We start from the raw sequence: 13,574 nt of genomic DNA, 5'->3' as shown, positions 1-13,574 counted from the left end.
TTTTTTAAACAACTATGCAATGGTATAAAGTAAAATAAAATTTTAAATTACAAAATATTCAGAATTTAATGTCTCTATTCCTATTGTAAAACAATTTCAAAATAAAATTTTATTTAAAATATGAAACAATAAAATTTTGAAAATTAATTTCCTTTTGGAGATTAAGAAAACAATTGTTTCATATAAAATTGTTTTTTACATATATATAAATTTTCATTAAAATTTTTACAAAACTTTTGAAAAAAAAATTTCTTTATAAAATAGTGTATGAAAACTTTTGTTTCTCATTGTAATAATTAAAATTTTTTGAGGAATTTTTCATTTTGAAATTCAAGAGTATATAAATTAAAATTTATATTATATATATTATAATAATTTAATTATAATACTGAAATGAATATATATATTAATAAATTATAATTACTTAAATGAAAAATAATAATAATTTTTTAATTATGAATTATTTAGCAGATTATAATTATCAAATATATATTTATAAGTATATTTTTTGAGTAGTAAAAATATTTGGTATTATATTTATTTATTTAAAACTAATAATTGTGTTACAATTATATAATTTATATATTATATAATTCATTCTGAAACTTCATTTCTTCGGCATTCAACTTCTTTTTTCATATATTTATGGAAGACTAAACGATTATATTAATAAATAATATATATAAAATTATGAAATGATATGAAACAATACACTGTCATCATATGTGATATTTACCTATGAATTATATTTTCTCATATATACAAAAAAAAACAAACAGCACCAATAAGAATTAAAAATTTGGAAAAATTATCAAATATATGTCATTAATATATATAATAAGATATATAATAAAATAATTGCCTAATAAAGTAAAACAAATGAAATTTTATAATTTTTTTTGAATTTTTTTCAATGTTGACAATAGATATTTAAAATTAATTGAAAAAAATTACATAGTTTAATAATTGATAGTCAACGAAAAATATTAAGTGGAAACATAATAAAGCAAATATAAAAAAATATAGTTAGAAATAATGATTATTATTACAAATATTTACAATTAATATAAGATTGATTAACTTATGCACAATAAACATTTAGAAATTATACATGTAATTAATATAAGTATTCTTGTACAACATAATCATAATGATTGTAATATTAACAAATTTTTTTTTTATATATTGTTATTCCATTGTCTTATAAAATTATTTATATAATATACTTTGCATGTTAAAAATTTTGATTTCATTCGAAATAATGTATACACATGCTTAAAAAAACGGAAATGGCACTCTGATTCACGGTGAAATTAATTTCTTCCGTTTTTAGAAACCACACACTTTACATTCATAATTTTTTATTATGAATATATTTATAATATGTCTTTATTATATAGAAAAGTTATAAATTAAATTAATTATTTATTAAATATATTTTTATTAAATGTTTCTTGTTAGAAAAAAAAATAACAATATTTTTTTCACATGCATTCTCATCTTACACAATAAATTTAATTTGTTAAATTTGGTAGAGAGAAGGCTCCATTGTAGAAGAAAACTAGGTCTTCGAAAATGAAATAAAAATATTTTATGTTTATATCTTTTAGTTGTTGTTTTTCACTAACCTTCTTCTATTACCATTTTAAATTCATTTATTTCCCATATATTAAAAGAATAGTTTATTAATCAATAAAACAACTAAAAGATGATATTTTTAATAATGTATGTCACATATATTTAAATAATTTCGTATTTTATTCAAATTTGCATTTGGCTTCATAATTCGTTTATAAAAAATACAATTTGTAATAAACACAATGCGATTCATGATTTAATATTATAATTAAATTTATATTATTAATTGTTTATAATAATTATATATTAAAACAATAAAAAATTGTAAATATCTTTTCTCAGTTAATAAGAATTATTTATTTATAAAACAATTTTCATGCACTGAGAGGTCGATTTCATTAGAAGATCACATTAGAAAAAACAGTAAATAAAATAATAACTTGTTCAATTATATTCTCCATGATTTGATAATAAATTGATCATATTATTGTTAATCCCTTATGATTATAAATTACTTATAAAATTCAAGACTAGCATTGATCAATGGCCTTCCCTTCAAGTTCGGGATTTTTTGCTTTTCAACTTGAACCAGCCAGCACTCTTATTCGGATCACGTGGAACCGATGTAGATCTATTCAGTTCTGGTTTTGAGTTCCGTGATTTGATGGCCAACGATTCCGTGGAAACAGTTCTATCCACTTTTTGCTTGTCTTTTGATTTTAAAGTACTACGATTGATCGTACCTGTAATAAAATATTAGATATTAATTCATTATTATAATTTTTCACTAGAAGATAAAATAAATAAAAAAGTCTGTTTAATTCGTAAACTATCAAGATGTTTAGAAAATATATAATAATTTCAAAAATATTGATACATTTTTTAAAACATAATAACTTTTTTAAAATTAAAATAAATGATTTGAATTATTTAAAAAATAATTTTAAAAATATTTATTATATAATATGTTAAATAATTTTGGAAAAATTTGTTGGATTATAAAGAAAATTGTAAAGTCTTTTTTTTTCAATTTTCTATTTGAATATGTAATAAAAATTTATTTATTTATTAAATTAATAATTTAATTTTATACTAGATATAATAAAATCAAGATAAAATCATTTTTTGTAAAATTCACCTAATGCAAAATTAATTTATTTATAATTAAAAAATAAATTTCAACGAGCATTTTTACATATTAATTTTTATGTTTATTTTGTTTATTTCTCTAAAATTATTATCTTTTAATTTTTTTATTATTTCAATTGTATTTTATTTTATTTCAATTGTATGTTTATAAAAATGTCTTTCACAAATAAAATATATTTGTATTTTTTATTTCTTTATATTTTTTATAAAAATTTATTAAAAAAAAGAAATTTGTTTTTACTTTAATAAAAATTATTTTATATTTATTAAAATTATACATTATTATATGAATATTAAAAATAATTTATATTTTAATTTTCTAGTTTTTCTAATTTTTTGTAACTTTTTATAACTCCATATTTCATATTTATTTATATGCTTAATTTTTACCAATTTTTGAGAGATTATCTTTGCTTCGTCGTGTATCTTTTCCCCGACGATTTAGTGTTTCACGACTTTTTTGTCTACGTCTCATTGTCGTTAACGATTTTGGATGCAATTGTTGATCATAGTTTATTTCGAAAGATTCTCTATAATGTCTAGGTTTCCAAGGTGCAAGAACGCTGACACTTCTTGATACTGTTCTCGTGTGCGATTGAAGTGGTCGATTTAATTCTTCTCTGCTTGCTGCTCTACGTCTCTCATTAGGACCAGGTATTTCACCCACTAAATAAAATATAATTAAGCAATGAATGTATTTATTCAAAGAAATAATTAATTAATTAGAATAGTTTTTATATTTAATTAAATAAAATTATTTTTATATTTTTAATAGATAGAATATTAATATATTTTTAATATATAGGATGTTAATATTTATGAGATGTAAATATTTATAATATTTATGAGATAATATTTATGAGATTATCAAATCTACAAAACATAATAAATAAGCTTTAGGTTTGCACATCAATTTTATTTTGATCTCTGAAATCTATTTTTCAAATATATTTTAAGAATGTATTAATTTTATGAAAAATTATTTAAACATTAATGAAGAGATTTTTAAAAAATTATTTCAAAAAAATTAGTATTTTTTTAATGAAATATAAAAATGACAATAAATATTGATTACATAAAAAACAAAATATAATAAATAAAAAATAAATAATAATTCGTATTATAAAAAAAAATAAATAAAAAGAAATTAAACATCTAATTTTTAATTGAAATTATTTAAAGTTAATTTTTATAACTTTATTATTAACTTTCTTTTTATACAATTTTTCCTATAAAAGTTATTTGATATGAAATGATTGATCACGTAATATTTAATTTTTCTGTAAATAAACACTTATAAATCATATGAAGATTTTAATTTTAATCTTTAAATAGAATATAATTAATAATGCAGCTCATTTTCATTCTAAAATGTATTAAATTTCTTTTTATGTCGAAAAATTATAATTTTAACAAATTTAAGAAATATTGTTACAATTAAAAACTAAAAACTAAAATTAAAATTAAAACTAAAATTTATTATTAATATAATAGCTTATTGTACGAAAAATAGAGAATAAAGCGATATATATTATGCTCTTCTTTTCTTTCATATATCAAATTTACAAATTTCTAAATTTTCTATGTAAATTAATGATTTTTCGATATAATCATTTAATCATTTTTTTATAGGAAATAATAAGCTGACCAGAAGATAACGCACTTTCAGTAAGTCTCTTAATGATTTCCGAGGTGTTGATAGAATATTAATTAATGCATTAAAAAATTATATGATTAAAAACATAATAAAAAAAAACATATGTTTGTCTATGACATTCCTTATGCATCCATTTAAAGAATAATTATCTAAAAAAAAAACTTCCTCATTATTTTGATTAGTTTTTGAATATATTATATATTATAGAAATATTGTGAATAATTTTTTCGTATTATAATTGTCCTTATATTTGATTTTAGTTTTCAAAATACTTGCAAAAACAGATTGTTACTATTGCTAGAATTTCTGCTACATGACCGCGGCAATATATGTATAAGCATGCTTTTATTCTTTATTAATGTAAATCGATGGAGACAGCAGATAACTGATAATAATAATAATATAATAATAATATTATAATAATATTAAAATGATAATAATAATAAAGAATGAACTTTCAAAAATATATTTTCTTATTGTGATGGATTTGAAACATTTCAATAGTATATTAATTAATAATATCTCAACTAAGTTTAAGTATAATACAATTACTATGTTTATTCAATGATTGTTCAAAATGATTCGATATTCAGATCAAAAATAATTTATCAAAATAGTAATTATTATCGATCGCCGAGAAAAAAATTTATCGTAATCAACTCAATAATTTTGAAGATATAATATTTAATTGAATTCATAAAAAATTATAATAAAATATAAAACCGATTAATTAATTGCTTTGGACAATAGATGCATCAAATATATCATCATGTATATATATTACATATATTACATATATATAGTATTATATATATTACTACATGTACATTAAATTTATAATTTAATTTATAAATGCATTAAATTTATCATAACATATAAAAGTTGTTAATTACCTGTAGCAGCATGAAGATATACAACAGATCTCTGTGATCTCTGAGAATTCTGACTTTGTTGACTGCTATCTCCTGTTGTACTTTCACCAGAAGACAACGCACTTTCAGTAAGTCTCGATGGTTTCCGAGATGTTGATAGAATACCCAAATTGTAACGGTTGGAATTCATAACATCACGTCCTGAACAGGCATGATCATCTCGTTTGTTTCTATAAAATATAAATTGAAAAAGAATAATTAATATTTTATCTATAGTTTTTGTTCAGACATTAAACAAATGATGTGCAGACATGCACAAATGGCTTAGGATAATACTACAAGAACAATGCCATTTTTAAGAGAAACATATTATTAACCATTTGTTTTGCACATTTAGAAGTAATTCATAGCTGGAGTATTAATATGATCTTGTTATCTGAGATGACTTTTATAATCATGCCATTCTCAATACCAATTAGCATCATTCAATCTGACGGAAAATATTAACACATGCGGAACAGCTTTCTCGGAAAATAACGAACTTGTAGTGGCATAGAGTTCGGACTCATTTTAGGGAGCTTTCTATGGTCTGGGATGCCGCTCAATCAACGGATTGGTTCTCAGCGTTATTGGATACTCCCACTGAAGATCCGCAAGCTCACATGGCGAGGGTTTCAGAGAATACTAATCTGGGAGAGAACTTAAAAGCTTGCGAGAATTTCAAGAAGGGAATTATAAAATCGGAAAAAAGAACTACAAAAACATCAGAACTACAAAAACACCAGAATTACAAGAACATCAGAACTGTAGAAACTATCATAGCAATAAGAATTAGAACTCTTTGATCTTCGAACTTTAGTGACAATGGAACGTTATTGGCATATGTACTTTGCCTTTGATATAGTGAATCGAACTTGATAACAGCGAATTTCGTAATAATTAATTTATTACTCCATAGCTCCAGAAATGGATTAGAGCTAATAGTTTTTTAATTTTAAATGTTTTTTTTTAAATATTAATTTTCTTAATAATTTCTAAAATCTTTAATTATTACTATTTTGATATCCTCTAAATATAATAGAAAAAAATATATACCTGCGATCTCTATTAGATGAAACTGATTCCTGATCGGTGTCCCCAAAGAAACGTAAATTTTTTTGTACAGAAACTCGTTCAGGTACGGACGAGGCTTCTTCATCAGTTCCAGTAGTTAAAATTTCACTTTCTGGTATTCTAGGTTTCTTATCCACTGTCTAAAATAGCAAAATAAGTAATAATAGAATCTTAAATATATTTTGTTGAAAAAATTGCAAGAATAATATAAAGAATAAAATATAATAAGAATAAAATATATAAATAATATAAAGAATAAATATAAAGAATACTTTAATACATAGTTATTAGATATTTATATAAATATTATATATAAATATTATTTATGAATTTGAATTCTAGAAATGAAAAATATGCCATTTGCGCGAAGAATAAAATAACAAAAGAACCAATAGAAAAAAAAGATATATATTATATTTATAAATTAATACTTAGATCTATAAAGATATAATTATCTTTGTAAACGAAATAATTTACAAATAATAGCTAAATAGAATCGATTCGAAAATTGAAGATATATAATAAATAATATATTATTTATATATAATAAATAATATATAAATAATATATTTATATATATAATATAATATTATATATATAAATATAAATATAATATAAATAAATAAATAATATATTATATTATTTATTTAAATTATATATATAATTATATATTGTATATAATATATATATAAAAGTAATATATTTATTTTTCTTAAAAATTAGGAATTTAAAATTCAAAGTATTAAAACACTGAATAAATGGTACAAAATGATATTATCTAAAAATAGTTTTTAAGAAGAAAATTTAGAAAACTCTTGGAATTGTATATTTTTTAGAAATATTTCGACTAAGGTGTGAATATATAGTTTTAGGACTTAAGACGATATTTTCCATGGCAATCTCAAATCAATATCAATCGAATAAATTTGTAACAACCATTGGATCACTGTATAGTTTTTCTAGAAATGACGAACTTTAGCGAATTTTTTAAATTGAAGACATAGTCTTTCAATTTAATTTTAAGAATTTTCCTTAGATTAGGAGTCTTGCATAACTAAGAGATTAATTTACAATTGGCCATTTATTGTTGCACATACCGAGGATCCATGATCTTGCGAAATGAACATGAAAAGGATTTTAAAAAGCATAAGTTTGTAAAATTCGAAAAAAATTGGAACATTTTTAATCTTTAATTATTGAACAGACTAAGAAAACATTTTGATTTGTTGAACTATTCGAAATAGCAAAATGTTTTAAACCTTTTTTAAATCATTGAACATCCGGATTAAAAAAATATCTTGATATATTGAATTATTAACTTAATCTCATAAATTCATATAGTGATAAATGTAAAATTTCATTGACATATTTGCTCTTGATTATTTAAAATATAATTTGTTAATAACGGATTTTATAATATAATCAATTTTATTACTATATTATAATATATATATATATATATTATAACTTCACGGATTGGTGCTAACCAATATTTTTTGAAATAAGATATTATTTCAAAAAATATTGTTGATCCATTGATTTGAAATTTTAAATAAGAAGATAAGAAATTTTTAAACATAATATTTTAATTCTAAATATTTATAAATGTCTGATATAACTCTTAATTTTAAACTTTTTCGGTAATATACATTCAATTAGTTAAAAATATTACTAATTACATATTATATACTGTTTATTCAAATAATATATAATTATCTATTGTAGTAATCGTTATCAATTGTCCAGTAAATAATAACAAAATAGCTTTAATATTTATATATATATTCTTCCAATTTGCAGAATATAAAAACAAAATATAAAACAATTCTTGGGTGATCAAAATTATAATGAATAATATTTAATCAACATCATTTATATCTATTTTTGTAATTATAATTCATAAAGAAATAGATTTTTACCGGTTTTGTTTTTTTATATTTTGAACGTTATTGCGATATATTTATAGAAATAATACTCACATTATGCTAAGATTTACATTGCAAACACATGTATAGAATTCAATGTATTATATTTTAAAAAAATTTTTTTATTAATATCTCTAATAACTAATAAAAAAACTAATAAAAAAATAAAAATTTTATATTCCTCAGTTCGTTTGATCAATTCATACCATATTACACAGTTAATTTTATAAAAAATAAAAAATATAAAAATTATAAATTTTGAAAAAAGTAATAAAAAATAATTTTTATTAATGAAAAGATTTAATTCGAATAGTTTTGTATTTAAATATTATCATGACTTTGAAAATAAAATTTTTTGAATTATCACTATATGAATAGTAGAAAGATATAAAATTTATACCAAACCGAATTAATGGTATAGTATATTCATAGTATATTCATTAATTCAATAAATGAATAAACGGAAACGTTCATAATAGTAAAAACTATAAATTATAATATTTAATAATAAAAACTATATTTATTAATAAATAAATAAACAAGAATTGTTGGCAATAAGTTCATATTTTAACAAAACAATGTTTCAGTTCATATTACAATAATGAAAATGTATTATTAAATGTATTAATAGAGAGAAAATTAATGTTCTAGCTAATAAGATTCCTAATTTAAATATAATTGAAAATTGTAAAGAAAATCTTAAACACAAAAGTACGGAAATGATCATTGATAAATTAAAAAATTGTATTAAATACATATAGTTTAAATATAGTGAAAATATTCAAAAACTATATAAATCTTCGAAAAAACAATTGATATTAACAGTTAAATTATAAAACTTATTGCATAAAAAATAAATAAATGAATAGACAGTATGTAAATATCACTTTATATGTTCCTTGTTTCTCATGATAATTTAATTAAATTTAAAAAATTCAAATTAAGATATCTATATTATATATAATTTTTAGACATATATAGTTTAATATTTTTTTATAAAAAATTTCAAACTGTCATCAATTAATATTAAAAAATATATAATCTCTATTGTCATTCAAAAAAAGTGAAGATGTCCTTAAAGTTTAAATTCACTAAATATTCTATCTGTAAAAGAAATTTTTTGTCATATCATTACTCTCCACATTGAATAACTCTTGCCAATGACATTTTTTTATATCTCTAAAATCAACAAAGATATAAAAAAATTTAATTAAATTATTCTACATATGTATATTTATATAAACTTTGTTTATTAAAAAAAAAATCATTCAAAATTCATATATAAATTCATATATAATTCGTATATCATATTAAATAAAAATCAATAGTAAATAGTAACTCTTTCTGAGATATAATCATTTTATGCTTTATGTTAGTATTATGATTAACTTATTATTAAATTTTATACATTAAATATTTTTCAGTTTATAAATGCTTTTAGAATATTTCTATTTAATTTTTATACATACTTTATAATAGAATTGTGTCAATTCTTCATCGATAAAAATAATTTAATATATGTATTAATATGTATATAATTTAATAACGAAAACAGCATGCTCGTCAAATAATTTGAGATTGTATAGAAATGAAAAAAAAAACATGTGTAACATTTTTTGTAAATATTGAGAAACCAGAAATAAATCAAATCATGATGCTAACATAAAACAAAATATAATTATATTTTGAAAATGGTTAAATTTTCGATCTTATTTTATTTGATTTATATTTACTGATTTTTTTATTTAATATGCATATATAAATCTTGAAATATTTTTTAAATATCTTTATATATTCTTTATATCTTTATATGTCATAGGATATTAATATATATTCATGGAAAATTGACTTTAGAAAGTTGATTTTATCAAGAATAATGAATTGAAATTTGTGTTTAAATAAAATACAAATAGAATGAATTTGATCATTATCGAACTTTGTTTCTGTCTTCAACTAACGCAAATTTACATTACTTGTAATTTAATAAATAAGTTTTAATAAATATTTTTATATATTTATTTTTGTATTTATTTTATTTTTTAGTATCTATTAAGTAAACTATTTTCCAAAGTGTTTTATGAATATAATAACAATATAATTGTATATAATTATTGACAATTTGAAATTATTTATTGACAATTAGAAAGATATAGAAACTAAATATTTTATAAAAATCAAAATATTTTATAATTTCAAATTTTTGCTTATTAAATTTTTTAATATATTTAAAGCGAAATAAAAATAAAATAAAAAAATTTTTTTATAAAATCAATTAGTTAAAATTATAATTCTTTAATTTTTGATTTTCGCATGAAATTTCGCATCATTGTGAAAGTATTTACTATGATATTATGTGTTATATATATATATTATGTGTTATATATATATATTATGTGTTATATATATATTATGTGTTATATATATATATATATATATATATATATTTCAATCTAATTGAAAAATTCCCATTTCAATTAAAACATTATTTTCTTAATTTTGAAAAAAAGTTAAATATGTTACAGAATTATTTTTGAGAACCATTCTAGATAGTTCTTAACTTAAAGATAAAATAGTCAAGTGATGTTATAAATTAGATTATTTTATTATTACATACATAGAATTATTAGAGATATTATATTTTATTGTTATATTTATATGTTATATTATATATTATATCATTTATGATCTTTCAATAATAAACTAATTTATAAAAAAAATGTATAAACTAAAGTAAAATTTTGAATTTCAAATCAATTATCAAAGCTGCAATACATTTCATTATTTTTTATAAACTTATTCGTGTATTTAATTTTTAGAATATACTTACATCTTTGTAAATAAGTAACATTAAATAAATTTTTTTAACCTTTTTCATTTTTATTTCTTTTTTTAAATTTAAATTCTAATATTGATATTTAAATTATTAAAATTATTGTTTTAAAATTACCATTTTTTTTTATGAATTCAATAATATTTTTAATATTTTTATTTTGATATTTGTTACTTTGATATAAAATTGTACAAAATTTGTACAATTGAATATATGAAATACCATACGCAGAAGATAACATATGTCATGGGAATTAAAACTCACTTTGATATTCGATTTATTCTTCCTAGACAGAGATTTAAACCAACCCTTTCTCTCAACTTCCTGTCCTTGATTTTTTTTAGTAAGAGTGTTATTTGATTCGCAAAAGGATTCCTCTTCTCTAGTCAATGTACCTGTAGATCTAGAAAGTCTCGTTGTTCTAGGAGGACTGGGACTGTCGCTTGGAGTAGATAGACGTCTACGTTGACTATATTCCTCCTGCAAAAAATTATGAAGTATGAATATATTTAGATATTTTCACATTTCAAGTTTTAAGAATTTTTAATTATTTTTATAAAAAAAAGAAAAATAAGAATGATTAAATTTCGATTTTTAATGTTCAAAAAATTTATTTGTTTAAAATTTGAATTGTTAAAATTTTCTATAGAATATTATATATATATTATTTATTATATATATGTAATATGATTTATTATAATAATTTATTTTATTCCTTTAGTATAATTATTTTTTATATTTATTTTATTCCTTTAGTATAATATTATATTTTTACTACATTTAGATTTATTTTTTTAGATTATTTTTATTTTATTTTTTATTTATATTTATATTATATATTATTTATTATTTATATTTTATTTTTTAGATTATTTTTGAAAAAAACTAAAAAATTTGAATTTTCCGAATTTTTGATTTTTTCGAATTTTTCAGAAAATAATCCTTGGACGACTAGAATTAAAATAATTGAGATTATAATGTTATAAAATTAGGATTATAAAATTATCAATTTTATAATTCGTATTTACTATATATTAAGAAAAAAATTAAAAATATATATTTTCAAAAATCATCGAAAAATAATATCATCTTAAAATCATCTTTCTATATATAATTATATAATTATTTTTAATATTTAAATCAATTCTTATTTAAACTATGTAATAAATCATATTTATGAGCCCGAGTAATTATTATATTTCTAGAATTTAATAAATTGAATAAATTTATTACAAAAGACTATTTTTACAAAACATTATCAAAGTATAAGAAAATAGAATGAAAACAAAAAAGTATAAGAGATTCATAGAGAAGAGAAACTTAAATTTGTTTAAAAAAAAAATTACATTCTGATGCTATTTAAGATCTTATTAGATTAAGATGTTATTAGATTTACAGCGATAACATTCGACATATATAATTAACAATAGATATAATAACAATAGAAATTTGAGATTTTCTTTTAATGTATAAAATATATACTACCCAGTTATGTATTGATAAATAGTACGCATATATCAAAGAAAAAAGATTTGAGGGATCAATTTAGATATATAGTGCTTCAAAATTTTCGAATTTTTAACAACAGTAACAATAAAAGGAAGATAAATTAAAATATTAAAAGTCGTTATATTTCATCTATTTATCAAATTATGCAAAAAAACAAAAAATTGAAAAAAATGAAATTTTCCCGAATTGAAGTTTTATGTATTATATGTTTTATTATTATATATTTATATTATATGTAAAATTCTTTATTTTTATTTTAAAGAGCAATATTTCTTTTACATAATCGATCGGCTTTCAATCAGTTTTCAAATTATTTGCACAAAGATAAATAAATTAAATGTAATAAATATACTATAATATGTAATGAATATAATATTTGAATTCTGCATGTTTATAGTAATACGATAAATATAAAATCATCATTTCTTAGTTTATATTTATTTGTAATATATGGCATAAGTATGGCATAGATAAATTAATATTATCACATAATTTAGCATAGTTATTCATTCATAACAAATTAACTAATACGAAAATAAAATATAAAACATTTCTTGATGAAAATTACAAGAATTATAATGTAATGTCATATTTAATATTTATCATTTTCTTATCATTATTTATCATTTTTTTATCATTTTATATTTAACAAAACAAAATCTTCCATAAAAAAAAAAGATATTTATTTCTAAACTTTCTTATATATTATATATTGGTTGCCAACTGTTTTCTATAAACAATACTATTAGCGAATAAGTTGTGAAATGATTTAAAATAAAAAATATATAGTAAGAAAGAATATATTTAATAAAGAAAATAGAAAATATTACAAAAATGCCGATGTTTTTGTTCTACAATACTGAACTATCATTACATTGTACTGTAGTTCAAAAAGAGAAACAGACAAAATAAAATCGAAATAGTAATGAGGTCTAGTGACG

General features: G+C 19.0%; 1 protein-coding gene across 2 annotated transcripts in view; it reads right to left on the bottom strand.

The window, feature by feature from the left end:
- Positions 1-1,833: 1,833 nt before the first annotated feature.
- Positions 1,834-13,574, bottom strand: part of LOC122715463 — a 204,140-nt gene continuing 192,399 nt past the window's right edge. Inside the window, exons 4-8 of one of the 2 annotated variants that reach the window (XM_043937679.1) lie at positions 11,389-11,604; positions 6,352-6,509; positions 5,278-5,486; positions 3,118-3,393; positions 1,834-2,321 (exon numbers count right to left, since the gene is read on the bottom strand). In XM_043937679.1, coding sequence (XP_043793614.1) covers positions 2,134-2,321; positions 3,118-3,393; positions 5,278-5,486; positions 6,352-6,509; positions 11,389-11,604 — 1,047 coding nt within the window. In that variant the 3' untranslated portion in view covers positions 1,834-2,133. Of the gene's footprint in view, positions 2,322-3,117; positions 3,394-5,277; positions 5,487-6,351; positions 6,510-11,388; positions 11,605-13,574 lie in introns of those variants that run through there. The other variant, XM_043937681.1, reaches the window with a different exon arrangement.

This window comes from Apis laboriosa, unplaced genomic scaffold (assembly GCF_014066325.1).
Source record: "Apis laboriosa isolate Shangri-la unplaced genomic scaffold, ASM1406632v1 scaffold35_cov144, whole genome shotgun sequence".
Taxonomy (NCBI): Eukaryota; Metazoa; Arthropoda; class Insecta; order Hymenoptera; family Apidae; genus Apis; species Apis laboriosa.
Note: the sequence above shows the minus strand (reverse complement) of the source record. Positions and strands in the feature narration are given on the sequence as shown.